Genomic DNA, 22,977 nt, shown 5'->3' on the forward strand with positions numbered 1-22,977 from the left:
AAAATTCTATGCCAATCAGTAAACAGTATCAGTATAAATCGTAAGGATACAAGCAACACCGTTACAGTCATACAGTCATACGTGGAAGGAGATGGGTGACTGTTGTGTCTTGCCCACCCTCAGAGCAGCCGGGGCCTTCTTACCTGCTCCCGAACACTGAGGAATGTATGCCTCCCGGCCCAAGTCCTGGCTCCATGCCCACACAAACTGCAGAAGAAGGAGCATCTCCCTGCCCCAGCCCTGACTCCATGCCCAGGCAAACAGAGCAGCTAGACCCCTCCCCCTCCTCCACAGCAGGTGAGCCTGAGGAGGGTTTACTCCCAACAACAGCTGATTGGAGTAATCCTCGCATCAGAAGATTGGAGAGGCGGAGGCAACAGAAGGAAGGGAGGGGCAGGCCTTAATGAGTGCTGAGTCATGGAGCCACACCCCATGGCCTATATAAAGGATCTACTTTCTGGCAGTCTCTGAGTCAGGCAAAAGTCGAACTTATCTTGCTGAAGTCACTTTCTGGTCTCCTGCCTGCTCTGAGGACTTTGCTAGGACTTTGGGCAGAGCTGCAGAGGCAAGCCTGATTCGGATTTCCCTGACCCAGCTGTCAGCGGAGGAGTGGGACACGACAGGTGACGGTTAAAGGAAGTACAGATAAATGGGGACACTAAGACGGGGCGGTAGGCACGCTGGTGCGCTTATGCACGCCCCTTTTATGGACCTCTTAGGAATGGGGTGAGGAGGTCCACAGTAGACAGTTTGAGGTTGAAGCTGTGGGGGTTTGAGGCTATAACAACAGAGTCGGGTAGAGTATTCCAGGCGTTGACCGCTCACCCTGTTGCTGAAGTCGTATTTCCTGCAATCGACTTTGGAGCGGTTTACCTTGAGTTTGTATCGATCGTTTGCCCGTATACTATCGTGGTTGAAACTGAAGAAGTCGTTGGCGGGCAAGATGTCGTAGCAGACAATTTTGTGTACTATGCTTAGATCGGACCGGAGGCGGCGCAATTCCAGATTGTCTAAGCGCAGAATTTCAAGACTGGTGGCATAAGGGAATTCTATCGTGAGCAGAGGAGTGGAGTATTCTTCTTATGAGAGATATGGGAAGAAGAGTTTTGGAAGAAGGGGAAAAGAAGAGAGGCAGTAGGAGAAATGTCTGTGGCAATCTGAACATTCCCTTCGTTGGGAGAGAAAACACAAGAGGTGCCATCGTTTTGACCGGAAAAAGAAAAGCAAAATCGACATGCTTCTTTGGCTACAGCATTAAGCTGGTCCTTCCCTTTGTTGGGAGAGAAAACACAAGCCAAAGAGCCACTGCTATCCAAAGACGTCTCCGTGGTCATGTGGCCGGCATAACTAAATGGCAAAGGCACACAGAACGCTGTTCCCTTCCCACCAAAGGTGGTCCCTATTTTTCTACTTGCATTTTTTACGTGCTTTCGAACTGCTAGGTTGGCAGAAGCTGGGACAAGTAACGAGACTCGCTCTGTTACATGGCGCTAGGGATTCGAACCGCTGAACTGCTGACCTTTCGATCGACAAGTTCAGCATCTTAGGCACTGAGCCACTGTGTCTCTTTAGAGACAGGATACGAAGGTCAATTTGTGGTCATTTCTGTCGCCACCCCTTCTCCAACGTTTGACTCAAGGCAGGAAAAGCCTCCATGGCAGCCTTTGATCTGACCACTCTGGCCAAAACTATGACAGATGCTAAGGGCAAGAGGCACAGCACCCTGATCCCTTTGATAGCTGAGGTTTTTGAAGAAGCAGAGGCCTTTTCTTTTCTTTTATGTACACTGAGAGCTTATACACCAAGACAAATTCCTTGTGTGTCCAATCACAGTTGGCCAATAAAATTCTGTTCTGTTCTGTTCTGTTCTGTTCTGTTCTGTTCTGTTCTGTTCTGTTCTATTCCATTCCTAATTCCTAATTCCTAATTCATATTCTATTTCTTTTCTAATTCTATTCTATTTCTATTCCATTCCATCCCATTCCATTCCTAATTCATATTCTATTCTATTCTATTCTATTCTATTCTATTCTATTCTATTCTATTCTATTCTATTCTATTCTATTCTATTCTATTCTATTCCTAATTCCTAATTCCTAATTCATATTCTATTTCTTTTCTAATTCTATTCTATTTCCATTCCATTCCATTCCTAATTCATATTCTATTCTATTCTATTCTATTCTATTCTATTCTATTCTATTCTATTCTATTCTATTCCTAATTCCTAATTCCTAATTCATATTCTATTTCTTTTCTAATTCTATTCTATTTCTATTCCATTCCATTCCTAATTCATATTCTATTTCTAATTGAATTCTATTCTATTCTATTCTATTCTATTCTTCTCGGGCTGCTGTAGGTATGGTGGCCTTGTCGTCTGTAGCAAGGGAGAGCTGCCGCTCAGCGCCTTTTTTCTTTCCTCTGGCATGTAGGACCGTGACGGCGCCCTCTCGCCCGTCGAGTTGCAGGACTTCTTCGGTGTGTTCCCCTGCACCCCCTGGGGACCCGAGCTCTACCACACGGTATGCACCACAGATAAGGGCCTGCTCTCCCTGCATGGATTCCTCTGCCAGTGGACGTAAGCTCAGCCTCTCTCTGCCTCCCGTCGGACCACTTCTCCTCCCTTCCGTGGGTGGCTTGGTCCTCTGACAGGTGTGCTTCTTTTTTTTTTTTTCCTGTGCTTGGATTTTCCTCCCAGGTTGGTTGCCTACCTGGACGTCCATCGCTGCTTAGAATACTTGGGCTACCTGGGCTACTCCATCTTCTCTGAGCAGGACTCTCAGGTTTACGCCATCACAGGTAAATCGCCTGCTGGACCTCTCTGCTTTCTGAACTCCGGTGCGGTTAGTTCTCAACGTAACAAGTAGTCCTCGACTTACAATGGTTCGCTTACTGTCCATTCAAAGCTACAGCCAAACAATGTCGGCTGGCGGCACCCAGGGGAAGATCCTTCTCTGTGGGGGCTCCTACTCTCTGGAACGAGCTTCCCCCTGGTTTACGCCAAATACCTGACCTTCGGACCTTTCGCCGCGAATTGAAAACACATCTGTTCATTCGCGCGGGGCTGGCTTAAGGCTTTTCTTTTTAAATTGTCTAGATTTTTAAATTTTAAATTCTATTTATCTTTTAAATTGGGGTTTTTAGGTTTTTAAATATTTTAATTTCTCGGCCAACTGTATAATAAGTTTCTTAATTCATTTTTAATTGTACATGGTTTATGTCTTATCTTGGCTGTACACCGCCCTGAGTCCTTCGGGGGAGAAGGGCGGTCTAGAAATCTAATAAAATAAATAAATAATAAATAAACACAGCGGCACTGAAAAAAGTGACGTGACAATTTTTCACGCTTACGACCTCGCAGCATCCCTACAGACACGTGATCAAAATTCTCAGATGCTTAGCAACCGACTCCTATTTACAACGGTTGTAACGTCCTGGGGTTTCTGTGATCCGCTTTTGCGACCTTCCGACAAGCAAAGTCCATGGGGGAGCCAGGTTCACTTAACCAACAGCCGTGTTACTAACTTAGCAATTGCAGTGATTCCCTTAACAACCGTGGCAAGAAAGGTCGTAAAACGGGGCGAAATCCACTTAATGACTGCCTCGCTTAACAGCTGAAAATTTGGGCTTGATTTGTAGAGTTAAGTCGAACTAGGTGTACAACCATCGTTTAGTGCAGGGGTCTCCAACCTTAGCAACTTTTAAGACTTGTCGACTCCCAACTCCCAATTTTGGGAGTTGAAGTCCACAAGTCTTAAAGTTGACAAGGTTGGAGACCCCTGGTTTAGTGGCTGTTCAAAGTTACATAAGCACCAAAAAAGGTGACTTACGACCAGTCCTTGCAGTTACGACCATCCTGCAGCATCGCCATGGTCACATGATTTAAAACTTGGACACTTTTTATTATTTATTTATTTTTTATTTTATTAAATTTTTATACCGCCCTTCTCCCGAAGGACTCAGGGCGGTGTACAGCCAGAATAAAATACAGAATATATACAATTAAAAGAATTTAAAATAAAACTATTACTAAACGGCTGATAATTAAAAAAGATTTAAAAATTTAAAATATTAATAAAACCCCAATTTAAAATCAACTATTTATGCCAGTCCTGCTTGAATGAATAAATATGTTTTTAGCTCACGACGAAAGGTCCGAAGATCAGGCACTTGACGTAAGCCAGGGGGGAGTTCGTTCCAGAGCGTCGGTGCTCCCACAGAGAAGGCCCTACTCCTGGGGGCCGCCAACCGACATTGCTTGGCGGACGGCACCCTGAGAAGTCCCTCTCTGTGAGAGCGTACGGGTCGATGGGAGGCATAAGGTAACAGCAGGCGGTCTCGTAAGTACCCGGGCCCTAAGCCATGGAGCGCTTTAAAGGTGGTAACCAGGATCCTGAAGCGCACCCGAAATACTACAGGAAGCCAGTGCAGACTACGGAGCAGTGGTGTTACGTGGGAGCCACGAGCGGCTCCTATTACCACTCGCGCAGCTGCATTCTGGACTAACTGCAGCCTCCGGGTGCACCTCAAGGGCAGCCCCATGTAGAGAGCATTGCAATAATCCAGCCGAGACGTAACCAGAGCGTGAGTGACCGTGCATAAGGCATCCCGGTCAAGGAAGGGACGCAACTGGCGGACCAAGCGAACTTGGTAAAAGGCCCTCCTGGAGACGGCCGCCAGATGTTCATCAAAGGACACTAACCTGTATTTACGATGGTTGCAGCTTCCCGGAGTCAGAAACAATCCCCATTTGCAACCTCGCCCCAGCCAGCTTCCAACGAAGCCAAGTCAATGGGGGGGAAGCTGGATTCACTTAACGACCGTGTGGTTCGCTTAACAACTGCAGCGAGCTCGCTTCGCAACTGCGGCAGAAAGGTCGTAAAATCAGTCACAACTCTCTTAAAAACCTTGCCTAGTGGTCGAAATTCTGTTGTGGTCGTAAGTTGAGGACTATTATAGCAGTGATGGCTAACCTTTTTTGCCGTCGTGTGCCAAAAGTGGGGGGAGCGCGGGAGGATTGTGCGCGTGCCCACAGCCATAATTCAATGCGCCCCACCCCACCCCCCACGCATGCACACATGACCCCACTGCGCTCCCCCTGCTTTTGGCATGCGATGTCACAGTGGGCCTGATAGGCCCATTTTTCAACCTCCCCAGGCTCCAGAGGCTTTCTTGAAGCCTGAGGAGGACAAAAGGAGGAGGCCCTCCAGAGGCCGGAAACAACCCATTTGCCAACTTCCAGTGGGACCGGAAGGCCCGTTTTTTGCTCTCCCCAGGCTCCAGAGACTTTCTAGGAGCCTGAGGAGGACAAAAGCGGCCTTCCCCATCCTCCGGAGGCCCTCCAGAGGCCGGAAACAGCCCTTTTGCCGACTTCCAGTGGGACCGGAAGGCCCGTTTTTCGCTCTCCCCAGGCTCCAGAGACTTTCTAGGAGCCTGGGGAGGGCAAACACCCCCCACCAGAGGCTGGAAACAACCTGTTTCCCAACTTCCGGTGGGCCCAGAAGGCCCGAAAATCAGCTGGCTAGCACGCACATGCATGCTGCAGCTGAACAAAGGCAACGCTCGCGTGCCCACCAATATGGCTTCGCGTGCCACAGGTTCGCCATCGTGGACCTATAGCATGGGGGAACTGGAGACTCAGCCACCCCTGCCCCCAAGACCTGTCCCAAACCTCCAGAATGAATCGGCTGCCTGGAATTAAACTTGCCTCCTCCTGCTTCCTGCAAAAAAGGCAAGGGGGCAGGAAGGATTCCTTCAGCATCTTTTCTCATCCACCTCTCCATTTTTGTTCCAGTCACCCGGGAAAAAAAGATTGACTTGGAGAAAGGCCAGACTCACCGGAACGTCTTCCTGTGCAAAGTGATTGGGTCTCGGGGATCTGGCAAGTCCGCTTTCCTGCAGGCCTTTCTAGGGAAGAATGTGAGGGTAAGCCCTGGCGAATTTAGCCTTCGGTTCAGATCAAAACGAACCCTACAGTTCAAGTTCGAAAACGAGTACAGAATCAAGGGGAGCTTTGATGGTTGATCTCAAGAGGCCCCAAATCAGGGTTTCTCAACCTCGGCAACCTGAAGCATTGCTGGGCTGGGGAATTCTGGGAGTTAAAATCCACACATTTTAAAGTTGGGCAGGTTGAGGGGGAAAAAGCGACCTAGACTCCCAGCAAGCTTTCTCAAGTAGATGATATAGCGATAACAGACATATATATCACTTTACAGTTCTTTGCAGCCCTCTCTAAGCGGTTTAGAGTCAGCCTATGGCCCGGACTCAGGAGGATGGAAAACTGAGTCAATCTTGAGCTGGTCAGGATCGAACTCCTGCCAGTGGGCAGAGCTTGCCTGCAATACTGCATTCTAACCACTGCGCCACTAGGGCTCCTAATACAACAGCCAATTAACTACAGCAATAGCACTTAGACTTATATACCGCTTCACAGTGCTTTCCAGCCCTCTCTAAGCGGTTTACAGAGTCAGCCTATTTGCCCCCAACAATCTGGGTCCTCATTTTACCCACCTCGGAAGGATGGAAGGCTGAGTCCACCTTGAGCCTGGTGAGATTCGAACTGCCAAATTGCAGTCAGCCAACAGTCAGCAGAAGTAGCCTGCAGTAGTGCGCTCTAACCACTGTGCCACCGTCGCTCTTATACCACATTCCTGCCACCCCAGCTTGTTAGATGGCAGGTGGACTTGAACCTTGTCCTTCCCATTCCTAGGCCATTGCCTTAACCACAGCTCAACGCTGGCTTTTTCTATATGTAAATCCTTGGAATTTTGGGGACTGATTTTTTTAGGATGTTTTAATTGAGGCCCACTTTTTCTTCAAATCATTCCAGATTGCAGCTTATCCCTTCTTCTCCTTAATGTGTAGGGGTGGGGTGTTTCTGGACTACTAAAATTTAAAAGTCCAAGAATTCTCAATTTTCAGGATTGTTGAAATGGCATTCTCAAGTATCTAGACAGTATCAGGTTGGAAGCGATACACAGTCAACAATTCCTTCCTTCCTTCCTTCCTTCCTTCCTTCCTTCCTTCCTTCCTTCCTTCCTTCCTTCCTGCCTTCCTTCTTTCCTTCCTTCCTTCCTTCTTTCTTTCTTTCTTTCTTTCTTTTCTTCTTTCCTTCCTTCCTTCCTTCTTTTCTTCCTTCCTTCCTTCCCTCCCTCCCTCCCTCTTACATCAAAATCAATATTCCTTTTTTCTTTTACATAATAATCAATCTTCCTTCCTTCCTCATCAAAATCAAACTTCCTCCTCCCTTCCTTTTATCTCAAAATCAATCTTCGTTCTTTCTTTTACATCAAAATCGATCCTCCTTCCTTCCTTCCCCATCAAAATCATCCTCCCTCCCTTTCTCCCGGTTCCAGGTCCAGAGTGAATCTGAAGAAAACAGATCGTCCTATTCAATTAATACCGTGCTGGTCAATGGACAGGAAAAGCATTTAATTGTAAGTGCAATCTATTAATTCATTTTTTTTAAAAAAAATCCCTGGATTTTTTGGACGGGTGAACCCATGCTTAATTGCATTGGATGGGTGAACCCATGCTTAATTCAGAAAGAATATGAATCTCCCCTGCATTTTTCTGCAGCTGCACGAAATTGAAGCCGATGTGGAATTTGCAAAGACCTCTGACACAGCTTGTGACGTTGCCTGCTTCTTGTATGACGTGACAGATTTCAAGTCTTTTAATTACTGTGCTAATATTTATAAGGTGAGGTTTTCTACTTGGCTGATTTCAGAGGCAGTAGGTCTCCAAAGTCTGATGCTAAAATTTAATTAACTTTTAAGTTTTCTTGCCTTTCCTTTTTTAAATTTTCTGTTCTGTTTTTATGCTTCTAGGTGTTTTTTTTAATTGTACACCACTCAGAGTCCTTCCCTGAGAATGATTGGCGGTTCTTACGTATGATGTGGATGGATGGATGGATGGATGGATGGACGGACGAACAGAGACAGACAGGCAGTCAGGCAAGCAGAGATAGATAGATAGATAGATAGATAGATAGATAGATAGATAGATAGATAGATAGATAGATAGATAGATAGATAGATAGATGGATGATAGATAGATATTAGAGATAATAGAAATTAGAAAATAGATTGTAGATATATGAGCTTGTATGAATGTATGTGTAGATCAGGTGAAACCCAGCCGATTCTGACAGGTTCTGGAGAACCGGTAGCGGAAAATTTGAGCAGTTTGGAGAACTGGCAAATACCACCTCTGGCTGGCCCCAGAGTGAGGTGGGAATGGAGATTTTGCAGTATCCTTCCCCAGCCACGCCCACCAAGCCTCACCACGCCCACCAAGCCACGCCCACAGAACCGGTAGTAAAAAAAATTGGATTTCACCACTCGTGTAGATAGGTACGATAGATGACAGATAGATGTAGATAGAGAGATAGAAGAGAGATAATAGCGAGACAGAGAAAGATAGAGATAATAGAGAGGAAAGAGATAGATAGATAGATAGATAGATAGATAGATAGATAGATAGATAGATAGATAGATAGATAGATAGATAAGTAGGTAGATAGAGATGAGAGAGAGAGAGACAGCTGTTTGATATTATCCTTTTTCTCTTTCCTCCTTTCTCCTCTCCACTCCATCCATGGATTTTTTTTTGCTGCTTACCTGCAACTTTAATTTGGAAAAGAAAACGTTAACCAAGGAAGCAAAAAAGAAATGTTTTAAGAGAGTTGGTCGTGGTCTGGGCCGTCTTCCTAACTGAAGCCACCGTCTGAATCTTCTTTAGCCGTTTTCACGGCTGTGTTTTAGTGGCACGTCCTCTTAGCTTCTCAATTTGGCTCTCGAAAGTCATCCTTAGATTATCCCGACTCCTTTGTCTTAACAATTTCGACTCCAATTGCTCTTTGGTTAGTTAGCATTCCTTGGATGCTTCCTTTTAATTTCTTTCCATCCTCCCCGTCTCGCCTCCCCCATCTATAGTTAATCTTCGTTTTGTGATTTGCTTTGTGCTGATTGATGACTGCAATAAGGATGCGATAAGGCGGAGGGGGATGATATTGAAAGGATTGCTTAATAAATAAACATCAAAAATTGAAAATGTGACTTCAAAGGCTCTTCCCGGAGGGGTTCTTCAAAAAGTCTTTGCTAAAAGTTTGATTCGCTCTCCTACAACCAACCCAACTAACAGTGGACAATCCTGGGCAGGATTCGAACCTCACACAGTGTTTGCTGTGGGGCACAGTAGCCTCCCCTTGTTGTGATTGTGGGGTCCCACGTCAAACTGTAGACCATATAATGACCGACTAATCTGAGGACATATATAGTCTTTGACTTACAACAGCTCATTTAGTTGACCGAAGTTACGACGACGCTGAAAAAAGTGACTTGCGACCATTTTTCACACTTATGACCATTGCAGCATTCCCACGGTTGCGTGTTTTGCATTCAGATGCTTGGCAGCTGGTTCATATTTAGGACGGTTGCAGCGCCCCGGGTGTTGTGGCCCGCCAGCAAAGCTGGTAGCAGATTCGGACAGTGTGGAGGTTGGGGAGGAACATGGGCCAGTCCTGGAGTCTGGGGAAGGCTCTGGTGACTGGACTGAACTGCACTAGACGACTAGACTGGAATGGACTGGACTGGACTAGACTAGACTAGACTAGACTAGACTAGACTAGACTAGACTAGACTAGACTAGACTAGACTAGACTAGACTAGACTAGACTAGACTTGTTGACTTGACTTGACTTGAATTGAATTGAATTTGTTTTTGGCCAAGTGTGATTGGACACACAAGGAATTTGTCTTGGTGCATATGCTCTCAGCGTACATAAAAGAAAAGATACGTTCATCAAGAATCATAAGGTACATGAGGGCTCTGCATCGGAGGCAGAGAGAGGGCCAGGGCCGTATGCCAGTTATCAGCTGCCTTCGGAGTCAGACATCATTGAGGCAGGCGAACAGCTGGAGCCTGTTCCCAGTGTGTGCATGCGCAGAGTTGCCAGACGAAGGGAACAGCTAAAGAACAAGGGTCGACTTGGGAGTAAGGCCACAGTTGGACTATGAAGGGCTCCTCCCAGAGGGAATAAAAGAGGAATGAAAGGGGAGGGGAGTTTGCAGGAAACAAATAGTTCACCTAATTGGTTTGTGACTCTCCAAGACTCCTGGCTAAGTTTTGAAGATACCAGCCTGGCAGCTCTCCAAGCCAGGTAAGATCTGTGACTGTAAATTCTCCCTTGAAAGATTTTGCTGAATGTGAATGAGAGGAATTCACAGTCACTTAATAAAAATGGGTTTTTGTCGAGACAAGGAGTCTACTTCGTGGTTTGGGGAAACCTAGGTCAGAATACCGGGATCCCGGGATCCCCTTTTGTGACCTTTCGACAAGCAAAGTCCATGGGGAAACCGGATTCACTTAACAACCATGTTCCTAATTCAACAACTGCGGGGATTCACTTAACAAAGCCGGCAAGAAAAGTCGTAAAACGGGGCGAAACTCACTTAACAAAAGTCTCACTCCAAAACATAGATTCTGGGCTCAATTGTGGTCCTATGTCAAGGATTCCTATACCAGCCCAGTATCTTGATTTTTTTTTCCCTGCATAAACCATTTTGCATTTCCATTGTTAGCTGGTCTGGACATTTGTATTTTGTACGTTTTGTACTCGTAACACTCAAAGACATACTCGTGCTGTGTTTTTAATCGAGATGAAATGTTAATTATATATTGCAATTAAATGTACAGGAAGCCCTCTATTCACAACAGTTGTTTAGTGACCGTTCCGAGTTACAACGGTGCTGAAAAAAAGTGACTTACGACCCTTTTTCACCCTTACGACCGTTGCAGCATCCCGGTGGTCACGGGATCAAAACTCAGGTGCTTGGCAACTGACTCATATTTATGACGGTTGCGGTGTCCTGGGGAGGGGGGGGTCACGTGATCCACTTTTGTGACCTCCTGACCAGCAAAATCCAGGGGGAAGCCAGGGTCGCTTAACAACCGGGGTTACTGCAGTGATTCACTTAACAACGGTGGCAAAGAAAAGTCATAATATGGGGCAAAGCTCGCTTAACAAATGTTTAGCGAGAGAAATGTTGGGCTCCATATTGGTCGTAACTTAAGGACTACCTGTCGAGCCCAGCTCTGGCTCGACACATGACGCTACAGGAATCCGGATCGTGGGAGCGACCCATAAGGGATGACATATCAAGGACTTGTTCGAGGGCTGCAGGGATCTGCGTTTGGCAAACATGAGAAAGGAATCTGCACCCTGGCAGCCGGGATAGAGGGAGATGAGGGCTGGGGGTTAGGAAGAGCTGCTTTAGTTCCGGGATTTATCAGATGATGTGGCAGCTGGGGCTGTCAGACGAGGAGGGAGAGAGCGGCCGGGCATCCTATCAACGGAGCAGTTCAGCCATGGGGCAGGGCATGAGCAGCGCGGGATGTTTAAAAGAGGCTGAGATGCAGAAGCTCTCAGCGCTGACTTTATAGAGAGACCTCGACTTTTACTGAGACTCGGTTTGTAGCAGACCCAATAAAAGAAGTCACTATCGGAAAGAAACCCAAGTTTGCTTGTTTATTCTCATGGCGTTCGACACAACTGTGGCTGAGCAAGCCAAGACCACCTAGGCCGTGCGATTAATAACAACCCCTGTTCTTCCTTGCCTTCTGCAGCAACACTACATGGACAGTCAGATACCTTGTCTCTTCGTGGCTTCCAAAACTGACCTGCCGGAAACGTCCCTTCCTCACGGCTTCTTCCCAGCTGAGTTCTGCTACAAACACCGCTTGCAGCCCCCGTTTCACTTCTCCTGCATCAGCCAGGAACTTCTCAGCACCGTGGTCTACACCAAACTAGCCACAGCCGCCACGTTTCCGTAAGTGCTTCTTCCTTGGTTCCGAACACAGACAAAAAACGCACCAAGAGACAGCTTAAGGGCTATGCAAATAGCTACAGCCCTTAAGACTTACATACCGCTGTCACAGTGTTTTGACAGCCCTCCCTAAGCAGTTTACAGAGTCAGCCTATTGCCCCCCAACAATCTGGGTCCTCGTTTTACCGACCTCGGAAGGAGGGAAAGTCGAGTCAATCTTGAGCTGATCAGGATCGAACTGCTAGCCTGCAATACTGCATACTAACCACTGCGCTACCAGGAAAGAGAATGAGAATGAGAAAGGGAGGGAGGAAGGAAGGAAAATAGCAATAGCACTTACACTTACATACCGCTGTCACAGTGTTTTGACAGCCCTCCCTAAGCAGTTTACAGAGTCAGCCTATTGCCCCCCAACAATCTGGGTCCTCGTTTTACCGACCTCGGAAGGAGGGAAAGTCGAGTCAATCTTGAGCCGGTCAGGATCGAACTGCTGACAGTCGGCAGAGTTAGCCTGCAATACTGCATACTAACCACTGCGCTACCAGGAAAGAGAATGAGAATGAGAAAGGGAGGGAGGTAGGGAGGGAAGGAAGGAAGGAAGGAAGGAAGGAAGGAAGGAAGGAAGGAAGGAAGGAAGGAAGGAAGGAAGGAAGGAAGGAAGGACGGACAATAGCACTTACACTTATATATCGCTTCACAGTGCTTTTACAGCCCACTCTAACCATTTTACAGTCAGCCTCTTGCCCCCAATAATCTGGATCCTCGTTTTACCAACCTCAGAAAGACGGAAAGTCGCATCATTCTTGAGCTGATCAGGATCGAACTGCTAGCAGTCGGCAGAGTTAGTCTGCAGTACTGCATTCTAACCACTGCGCTACTAGGAATGAGAATGAGAAAGGGAGGGAGGGAGGGAAGGAAGGAAGGAAGGAAGGAAGGAAGGAAGGAAGGAAGGAAGGAAGGAAGGAAGGAAAATAGCAATAGCACTTACACTTATATACCGCTTTCATAGTGCTTTTACAGCCCTCTCTAAGCGGTTTAGAATCAGCCTCTTGCCCCCCAACAATCTGGATCCTCGTTTTACCGACCTCAGAAAAAGGGAAAGCCGAGTCAATCTTTAGCCGGTCAGGATCGAACTGCTGGCAGTCAGCAGAGTTAGCCTGCAATACTGTATTCTAACCACTGCGCCACCACCGGCTCGTACACGTTTGTCAAGCATGCATGGGCCTTGAATAACAGACTAACAGAGTTGGAAAGGACCTTGGAGGTCTTCTAGTCCAACCCCTTGCTCAGGCAGGAGACCCTATACCATTCCAGACAGATGGCTGTCCAGTCTCTTCTTACAAACGTCTGTAGAGAATCTCCGTCATCCAGGTCACGGTCATCCCAAAGGTGCTTTTTTCAGCAGGCAACTGGACTTTCTTTTTTTTCTTTTGAAGACGTTTTGCTTCTCATCCAAGAAGCTTCTTCAGCTCTGACAGGACATCCTTCCAGTCCCCACTATCCTGTCAGAATGGAAGAAGCTTCTTGGATGAGAAGCGAAACGCCTTCAAAAGAAAAAAAAAAAACCCAGAAAGTCCAGTTCCCTCTGAAAAAAGCACCTTGGGGACAACCCTGACCTGGAGGACTGAGAAGCTCTACAGAATTCCACTGGCTAATGTGAATGCAAAGATCTCCCCCAGCTCTGTGTGTGTGTGTGTGTGTGTGTGTGTGTGTATGTGTAGAGATGGAAAATCCATTATTTATATTCCATTAAAACCAACAAAGGCGCTAAGAGCTGCTTGATCTGAGCTCTTGTATTTGGAGCTTGCTCTCCCTCTGTTCCAGTTTTTAATCATTCTAATACATCCTGGAGAGAGACAGAGACAGAGAGAGAGAGAGACGGGAGGGAAGAGGATCCGTGTGTTAAAAAGAAGAATTTATAGTGAAGGAGAAAAGGGGAGTGGGTGATTGATAAACAGCCATTCCTTTAGAAGGATCTAATTTTATCTCGGTTCTTTTAATGCTCAGCATGTCCTCTTGTGGAAACATATCACAGCTCTGGCAATACGCCGGGCCAAATGCCGACAGAAAGCACGGTTGTCCATAAAGATGATACGGGCGGCTCTCGACTTACGACGACCTTTCTGCTGCTAAGGGAGACATCGGTTAAGGCAGTTTATTTTATTTATTTATTTATTTATCGTATTTGTATACCGCCCTATCTCCCTAGGGACTCAGGGCGGTTCACAGGCAAATAAAAAGGTACATATAAACACAAGATAAAATATCAATTAAAAAACTTATTCTACACAGCCAATTAATTAAAAAAGAACAATATAAATAATAAAACCCATTAAAAACCATTATAAATTTAAAATCTAGTCCAGTCCTGCGCAGATGAATAGATATGTTTTAAGCTCGCGGCGGAAGGTCCGGAGGTCCGGAAGTTGACGAAGTCCTGGGGGGAAGTGATGGCTAACCTTTTCCGGATTGAGTGCCCTAAGCGTGTGCGCCCCCGAACCCCATAAAATGAAATGCGCGCGTGCCCCTCGCACATGCACCCCACCCCCTGTGCAGGAATGTGCCCCCCCCCACGCGCCTGCCCCCCTGTGCATGCGCGGCAGAGACCCAAAGACTAGCTGGCTGGTGGGAGGTGCGCGCACATGACCGGCAGAGCTGAACTGGGGCGATGCCCTGCGTGCCGTCAGAGAGGGCATTGTGTGCCACCTCTGGCACGCCTGCCATAGGTTCGCCATCACGAGGTCAAATGACTTTTGTCCCTGTTTACAACCTTTCCTGCCCCCGTCGTTAAGTGAACCGCTGCCATTGTTAAGTTAGTGACACTGTTAAGTTAAGTTAGTGTCATTGTTGAGTGAATCTGGCTTCCCCGTCGACTTTGCTTGTCCGAAAGTCACAAAAGTAGGGTGGGGGGGGGCCAAATCACATGACCCCGGGACACTGCGACCGTCATAAACGTGAATCAGTTGCCAAGCACGTCCGAAATTTGATCATTGACGGTAAAGGTGCTGCAACGGTTGTTAAGTGTGGAAAAACAATCGTAAGTCACCTTTTCTCGGCGCCGTTGTGACTTTGGGCGGTCACTAAACAAATTGTAAGTCAAGGACTCCCTGAAAGCCTGCAGAGATTCTCAATCATCCAGGTCATGGTCGTCTCAAAAGGTGCTTTTTCTGGAGGCAACTGGAAAAGGAAAGGAAATAGGAATATAAATCTTTCCGTTCCATCCCCCACTATCCTGTCAGAGCTGAAGGAGCTTCTTGGATGAGAAGCGAAAAGTCTTCAAAAGAAAAAAACCCAGAAAGTCCAGTTCCCTCTGAAAAAAGCACCTTGGGGACAACCCTGACCTGGAGGACTGAGAAGCTCTACAGAATTCCACTGGCTAATGTGAATGCAAAGATCTCCCCCAGCTCTGTGTGTGTGTGTGTGTGTGTGTGTATGTGTGTGTGTGTAGAGATGGAAAATCCATTATTTATATTCCATTAAAACCAACAAAGGCGCTAAGAGCTGCTTGATCTGAGCTCTTGTATTTGGAGCTTGCTCTCCCTCTGTTCCAGTTTTTAATCATTCTAATACATCCTGGAGAGAGACAGAGAGAGAGAGAGACGGGAGGGAAGAGGATCCGTGTGTTAAAAGGAAGAATTTATAGTGAAGGAGAAAAGGGGAGTGGGTGATTGATAAACAGCCATTCCTTTAGAAGGATCTAATTTTATCTCGGTTCTTTTAATGCTCAGCATGTCCTCTTGTGGAAACATATCACAGCTCTGGCAATACGCCGGTCCAAATGCCGACAGAAAGCACGGTTGTCCATAAAGATGATACGGGCGGCTCTCGACTTACGACGACCTTTCTGCTGCTAAGGGAGACATCGGTTAAGGCAGTTTATTTTATTTATTTATTTATTTATCGTATTTGTATACCGCCCTATCTCCCTAGGGACTCAGGGCGGTTCACAGGCAAATAAAAAGGTACATATAAATACAAGATAAAATATCAATTAAAAAACTTATTCTACACAGCCAATTAATTAAAAAAGAACAATATAAATAATAAAACCCATTAAAACCAATATAAATTTAAAATCTAGTCCAGTCCTGCGCAGATGAATAGATATGTCTTAAGCTCGCGGCGGAAGGTCCGGAGGTCCGGAAGTTGACGAAGTCCTGGGGGCAGTGATGGCTAACCTTTTCCGGATTGAGTGCCCTAAGCGTGTGCGCCCCCGAACCCCATAAAATGAAATGCGCGCGTGCCCCTCACACATGCACCTCACCCCCTGTGCAGGAATGTGCCCCCCCCCACGCGCCTGCCCCCCTGTGCATGCGCGGCAGAGACCCAAAGACTAGCTGGCTGGTGGGAGGTGCGCGCACATGACCGGCAGAGCTGAACTGGGGCGATGCCCTGCATGCCGTCAGAGAGGGCATTGCGTGCCACCTCTGGCACGCCTGCCATAGGTTCGCCATCACGAGGTCAAATGACTTTTGTCCCTGTTTACAACCTTTCCTGCCCCCGTCGTTAAGTGAACCGTTGCCATTGTTAAGTTAGTGACACTGTTAAGTTAAGTTAGTGTCATTGTTGAGTGAATCTGGCTTCCCCGTCGACTTTGCTTGTCCGAAAGTCACAAAAGTAGGGGGGGGGGCCCAAATCGCATGACCCCAGGACACTGCGACCGTCATAAACGTGAGTCAGTTGCCAAGCACGTCCGAAATTTGATCATTGACGGTAAAGATGCTGCAACGGTTGTTAAGTGTGGAAAAACAATCGTAAGTCACCTTTTCTCGGCGCCGTTGTGACTTTGGGCGGTCACTAAACAAATTGTAAGTCAAGGACTCCCTGAAAGCCTGCAGAGATTCTCAATCATCCAGGTCATGGTCGTCTCAAAAGGTGCTTTTTCTGGAGGCAGCTGGAAAAGGAAAGGAAATAGGAATATAAATCTTTCCGTTCCATCCCCCACTATCCTGTCAGAGCTGAAGGAGCTTCTTGGATGAGAAGCGAAAAGTCTTCAAAAGAAAAAAAAACAAACCAGAAAGTCCAGTTGCCTCCTGAAAAAAAGCACCTTTGAGACGACCATGACTTGGATGACTGAGAATCTCTGCAGACTTTGAGCTATGCAATTTGGGATGAACACCCTTGGAATGGTGTGGGAGTAGGAACGGATTTCCAGAGGGGAAAAATTGCAGACTGCAGGGACCAGGAGCACTAACTCAGGTGACCCTGAGGACACAGTTAAACCTCCAAGTGGTTCAACGACCCTCGAAAAGGATGCAAGTGACCAGCTGTGTGCAAGGAATATAAATCCTTCCATTCCCCACTGTCCAGTCAGAGCTGAAGAAGCTTCATGGAGGAGAAGCGAAACGTCTTCAAAAAGAAAAACCAGAAAGTCCAGTTGCCTCCTGAAAAAAAGCACTTTTTGTGTTAAGGACTACCTGTACTGAATTGGAGGACTCCCCCCCCCCTCCTCTTTATTTTCATTCCTTCTCCTTCCCCAACTCACTTTTCATTCCTTTTGAGCACCGCCTCCGTGCGTTTCTCTTCTGCCTTTTCCTTCCCGTCCCCTTGATTTAAAACCCATCCCGGCTTTCTGGAGCCGTATTCATTCTTCACCCGTTGCAGTTAAAAGCTTCAGCAGAAGGCAGCGTTGGCTGCGGAGCGTGAAGTCCGTTCAGCGCCTGGCATCAGCAGCAGCTGGCATTGCAACGAGAGTGCGTTAGTCTGCAAGCAAAACTAGGCTAAGGCCCCGGGGCCCTTCTCCGAAAGAGAAGGAGGCGGTTTTCACCCCTGATATAAGGTGCCAGTTGAAATTTTACAGGAAAGTAAAAGTTCGGAAGTAGATCAAGACAGTTTAGCACAGGGGTCTGCAAACTTGGCTCTTTTAAGACTTGTGGACTTCAACTCCCAGAGTTCCTCAGCCAGCAAAGCAAAGCTGGCTGAGGAACTCTGGGAGTTGAAGTCCACAAGTCTTAAAAGAGCCAAGTTTGCAGACCCCTGGTTTAGCACAGTGCTGGCTAGAAAGTGCTGGTTGGAAACCAGGTGACGGTGAATTCAGGCATGCTTGGGCATGAAAACTGTCTGAGTGACTTGTGGCCAATCACCAGGAGATGTGATTGGTAGCCAATCACCTAAGATGAGTTTCATTTTAGGCATGAAAGCCAGCTGAGTGTATTTGGGCCAATCACCAGGAGACTGGGAGTTCTAGTCCCGCCTTAGCTTTAAAAGCCAGCTGGGTGACTTTGGACCAATCAGCAGGAGTCGTTGAGTTCCAGTTCCGCCTTAAGCATGAAAGCCAGCTAGGTGACTTTGGACCAATCACCAGGAGTCGTTGAGTTCCAGTCCCGCCTTAAGCATGAAAGCCAGCTGGGTGACTTTTGGACCAATTACCAGGAGACTGGGAGTTCTAGTCCGGCCTTAGGCATGAAAGCCAGCTGAGTGATTTTGGGCCAATCACTAGGAGATGGTGAGTTCTTGTCCCGCTTTAGCTTTAAAAGCCAGCTGGGTGGATTTTGGACCAATTACCAGGAGACTGTGAGTTCTAGTCCTGCCTTAAGCATGAAAGCTAGCTGAATGATTTTGGGCCAATTACTACGAGATGGTGAGTTCTAGTCCTATCATAGCCTGGAAACCAGCTGGGTAACTTGGGATCAGTCCCTCTCTCTCAGCCCAAGCCAACACAAGGTGGTTGTGAGCAAAATAGGAGTGTTAGATACGGTACATTTGCCACCTTGCGTGGAGGAGGAGAAGTTTCTCCTCTTCATCAAGGTTTGAATGGAGAACATTCTAACTCTCGGGTGGTTCGTAGGACAACCGAGGGCTCCAACTGCCCGAAATCAATCAATTGCTCTCCAGATTGCAATGGCCTGAGCTTTAGAAATTTGGGAGGTTGCCAAAAAAGAGACTCTAAAGGCCAAGAGAGGAAGAAAATGCTCCTCTTTTTTTAAATAGCCACAGAGAAAGTCCAAGAGTTGGGTAGATGCCTGCAAACGTTAAGAACATCTTGCTCTTCTCAGGGAAAGATTTTGAGTTTTGAAGGAGAACTTCTGACCTCTCTGCAAGAGAGCCTTAATTTGCATTCATTTGATGCCTTCCCCCATCTAAACAACTCGAACCGATGGTCAACTTCATCTAGTCAGCTTGTGCAGATTACAGATTTCACACACACACACACACACACCTCTGTTGGTTTTTGATCCAGAATCTCGGGGAACACGTCTTGTCTCCTTGGGTCAGTGCTTGAGATGGAGAGCATTGCTCTCCTGCAGACCCTGTTCAGACCCAGCCTTAGCAGAAACGAGAAACAGACTTGTTGTTCCGAAAACCCCCTCTTTCATTAAGCTCCTGTGAATTAATGGCATTCCCACATCGAAAAGTCCAATCTTTCAAGGAGTTAACTGCAGTAACAGACCTTATCAGTTCCTTGAGATAATTGCCAGGCCGGGAGCTTCCAGCCACAAAGCTCTAAACTAAGTTCTGGCAAGCAGTCTCTGAGACAGGAAACACAATGAGCCAAATCTTCAGAAATACGAATGGTTGTCTCCTACAACCACCATTCCCCTTTCCTTCTATTTATTCCCCAGCCAGGGAGGGGCCATTCAGTGCCCACATGTGCCTTGCTTCCTGAGTCAACTCCTTGTCCTCCGTTGTTCTCCTCTCCTAACAGCTCTGCGCATACACGCATCCAGAACAGGCCCCAGCTGTTCTTCCTCCCCACTCATCTCAGCCTCCAAAGGCCGCTGCCTCTCCGCTGGCTGGGAAATGTCGGACGGCCCTGGCTCTATCTCTGCATCCGACGCAGAGCACCCATTAGAGCTTTCCCCAGACTCCAGAACTGGCCCAAGTTCTTCCCCAACCTCCTCATCGTCCGAATCTGCTGCCAGCGGAGCAGAGCTAGCGGCTGTCGGGCCACCACAGACCCTGAAGAGCAGAAAAGCATTGCTGGCAGACCAAATGGCGGGGCCATCCAGGGAAGTAACAGCCAGCGAGACAAAAGGAACCATCCTTTCCCTTTATTTCACCTGAATAAAATGTCCGTGTTGAGAGGATTACGCCGCCTCCGGATACGAATGCTCTATTTAGCTCTCATTTTCCATTTGCATCCAGTGGGCCACTCTTCCGTCTCCCCCTGCTCCGCGTTTTGTCTGTTCTTCTTGTAAGGCCCTGTGAGCCGAGGTCCATTAAGCCTCCTATAACGGGGGCACTTGACCTGAATAGTTTGTAAAGCTTGAAAGGGAGTGAAATTCTGGAAGAGCCATCGGAGGACAAAGATCTGCCGGCAACCGCCGCTTTTCCATTGATGCGATGGATCTTCTTACCAAGGGCAGTGGGTCACCTCTTTACCGCTAAATTGGCCGCCCCTAAGGTGCTTTTCTTCTTCTTCTTCAAAAGGCAACTGAACTATTTTTCTTTCTTTCTTTTTTTTGGAAAAAAAGTTTTTTTATTTTATTTCACGTAGACGTATTATACATGTGCAGTCTCTTATCCATTATATACTCTTTACACTTTCATATTGATTCATTCATCATCCTAAGAAAAAAAATTAAATATATATATTCGGGGCGGCTCTTCTACCGATGCTTCTCAACAATCCTTTTCCAACAATCCTTTTCCTCCTCCTCTCTTTCCCTTCCCTCCCTTCTTCCTTTTCTACTTTCTTCTTTTCTCCTCTCCTTCCCCTTTCTATCCCCCACTCTTCACTTCTTCCCACATTTCTAACCTTCTCCCCTACTCTTTTTTTCCCCTTCCTTCCTTTCTTCCTCTCCTTTTCCCTTTCTTCTGTTCCTCTCTCCCCTTCTCCCCTCCTATCTTACCCTCTACTCCTCTTTCTATTCCCTCTCCCTTGTTTTTATTTTCAATTCAATATTTTCCTTATTGGTATCCTAGTAGCCCCGATTTTCTGTTCATATATACCCAGTGGAGGGATTCAAGTGATTTAACAACCGGTTCTCTGCCCTAATGATTTCTTCTAACAACCAGTTTGCCAAATGCTCAGACAGTTAACAACCTGTTCTCCCGAAGTGGTGCAAACTGGCTGAATCCCACCACCTTCTTTTCAATTTCTTTTCCATCTAGCTGATTTACATATATCATCATAATTGTCCTTTCCCCCCTCCTTCCCCCTTTTAAATTTATGCAGGTGTTTATTCCTTTTTTATCTTCTCATTTACTTTTACTATATCCGGTTTATTGATCTATCACCTTTTTTTCATATTTCTTTTCTAACCACGTATAAAACGTCCCCATGTCTTGAAATACACCGACCCTTCTTTATCTTTTATTCTTAATGTTAGTCTATTCATTTCTGCACATTCTAAAAAATCTTCTTTATTACTTGACCTTCTGACGGGATTTTTTCTGTCTTCCAGTTTTGTGCAAATACAATTCTTGCTGCTGTTATTATGTGAATCATCAAATAGGTATCTTCTTTACTATATCTCTCCGGTAAAATACCCAATAGAAAACTTTCTGGTTTTAATTCTATATGCTGAAGTACTTCCTAGAGAAAATGTTTCTATTCTCATCCCAGAAGCTTCGTCAGTTTTGATGGTTGAGGGAATGGTAGGATAGGTTCTGCTAGGAAGGACTCTGTTGTTGTTGTTGTTGTTGTTGTTGTTGTTGTTGTTGTTGTTGTTGTTGTTGCAGTCTTCTGGTTGTTAATACACTCTCTGAGAAATAGTCATTGACAGGTAGGATGTTGTAGCAGATAATTTGGTGTACTGTGCTTAGGTCAGACCGAACACAATGTAGTTCTAGATTGTCCAAGCCCAAAATTCGAGCCTGGTGGCATAAGAGGAGCAGAGGAGAGGAGTGAAGGACTCTTCTCCTGAAATACCTCTGGACTCACTCAATTGTCTTAATGTCCGATATACAGTGTGAATTCCAGGCAGACGAGCTGTATTCGAAAATTGGTCTGGCAAAGGTTTTGTATCCCCCTAGTTAGCAATACAATGTTACCGGAGAAGAAGCTTTGCCAAATTGTGACCTTGGATGTCCAATGCCCAGGATGAGGGAGGTGTAAATTCCTTCGGATGTCCTCAAGCCGCCTCTGCTACCTTTCTCCTGCAGGCACCTGAACGACATCGAGTTGGGCGCGTCGTCCTTCTGGATCCGGATTGCCTTGGGAGCAGCAGTGGCCACCCTTGTGGGAATCAGTCTCTACAAGGCGATGATGAAGAACAAGTAGGAGACGGCGAAGAACATGGGAATCTCTCTATTCTTTTCCTCCCTGCTCTAGGTTGTTTTTTCCACCCGTGCCCAGGAGAAACCAACTTCATTTGCCCCCAAGCACTTTGCAAAAACCCAAAAGAAGCGTGCAAGGGGAAGGCAGAAGGTCATCTGAAGGACATTCCACAGCCCCTTGGCTTCTCCCAGAGGGTGGGCGGGCGGGCGGGCGTTGCAGATGGGAGTGGATGACCCACCGTTGCACCAGCATCATCAGAAATCATCGCAAGTCACCTATCTGGCATGGGCAAGATTTTTGCATTTTTCCGACTCAGGGAATGTCCCCCACAATCCTGCAAGCCATAGCATCAGATATCTTCTGGGCCTACCAATACCTTCGCTTTTTGTTTTTTTGTTTTTAAAACCCTTTTGGCTGTTCCTCAGAAGCTGAAGCTCCTGCAGTCTGGTAAATGTTTTTAAATAGACGTGTCTTGGGGAGAGCTAAACCGTTTGGCCTTCTGTGGCGCCTCTGTTTGGACCGTCCGCTTCATCTCCTGCTTGGAAAGGATGTCTTTTGAGCTCCTCTTGGGGAGGCGGGGGGGCAAGAAACTACGAAGGTTTCTGAGACTTCCTGAACCCTTTTTCTAAGAAGGAACCTCACCCAGGTCCTTTTCTTGGGGCAGGTGTGTGTGTGTGTGTGACTCGAACACAGAACAAAGGAACCCCCATGGATGTGGAAGGTTGGAGGACTGCAATTGAACTTCTCGCTCTTTGATAACAGACATGAATCTTGTTGCACGCCCATGGTAAGGCACTGGTGTGGTTTTCGGGGGCAGCTCGGAAACTTCTGTCTGCCAGGCCTGGAAGCCATCTTGGCCTGACACTGTCTTGTCACTCTCACTCAACTAGTTCAAGATTTTTTTGGGGGGGGGGTCATGGGTGGTTGTCTGCGCCACCAACTGGGAAGCTAGTTGAGGAAGCAACTAAACCAGGACCAGCCTCC

At 46.8% G+C, this 22,977-nt stretch overlaps 1 protein-coding gene across 1 annotated transcript in view; it reads left to right on the forward strand.

The window, feature by feature from the left end:
• RHOT2 (ras homolog family member T2) overlaps positions 1 to 22,128 on the forward strand; it is a 49,957-nt gene extending 27,829 nt beyond the window's left edge. Inside the window, exons 13-19 of the mRNA XM_058157481.1 lie at positions 2,436 to 2,581; positions 2,702 to 2,802; positions 5,798 to 5,928; positions 7,359 to 7,439; positions 7,582 to 7,704; positions 11,632 to 11,834; positions 21,879 to 22,128. Of these exons, the coding sequence (XP_058013464.1) occupies positions 2,436 to 2,581; positions 2,702 to 2,802; positions 5,798 to 5,928; positions 7,359 to 7,439; positions 7,582 to 7,704; positions 11,632 to 11,834; positions 21,879 to 21,996 (903 nt within the window). The 3' untranslated portion in view covers positions 21,997 to 22,128. The remainder of the gene's footprint in view (positions 1 to 2,435; positions 2,582 to 2,701; positions 2,803 to 5,797; positions 5,929 to 7,358; positions 7,440 to 7,581; positions 7,705 to 11,631; positions 11,835 to 21,878) is intronic.
• The last annotated feature ends 849 nt before the right edge of the window (positions 22,129 to 22,977 follow it).

This window comes from Ahaetulla prasina, chromosome 14 (assembly GCF_028640845.1).
Source record: "Ahaetulla prasina isolate Xishuangbanna chromosome 14, ASM2864084v1, whole genome shotgun sequence".
Classification (NCBI taxonomy): Eukaryota; Metazoa; Chordata; class Lepidosauria; order Squamata; family Colubridae; genus Ahaetulla; species Ahaetulla prasina.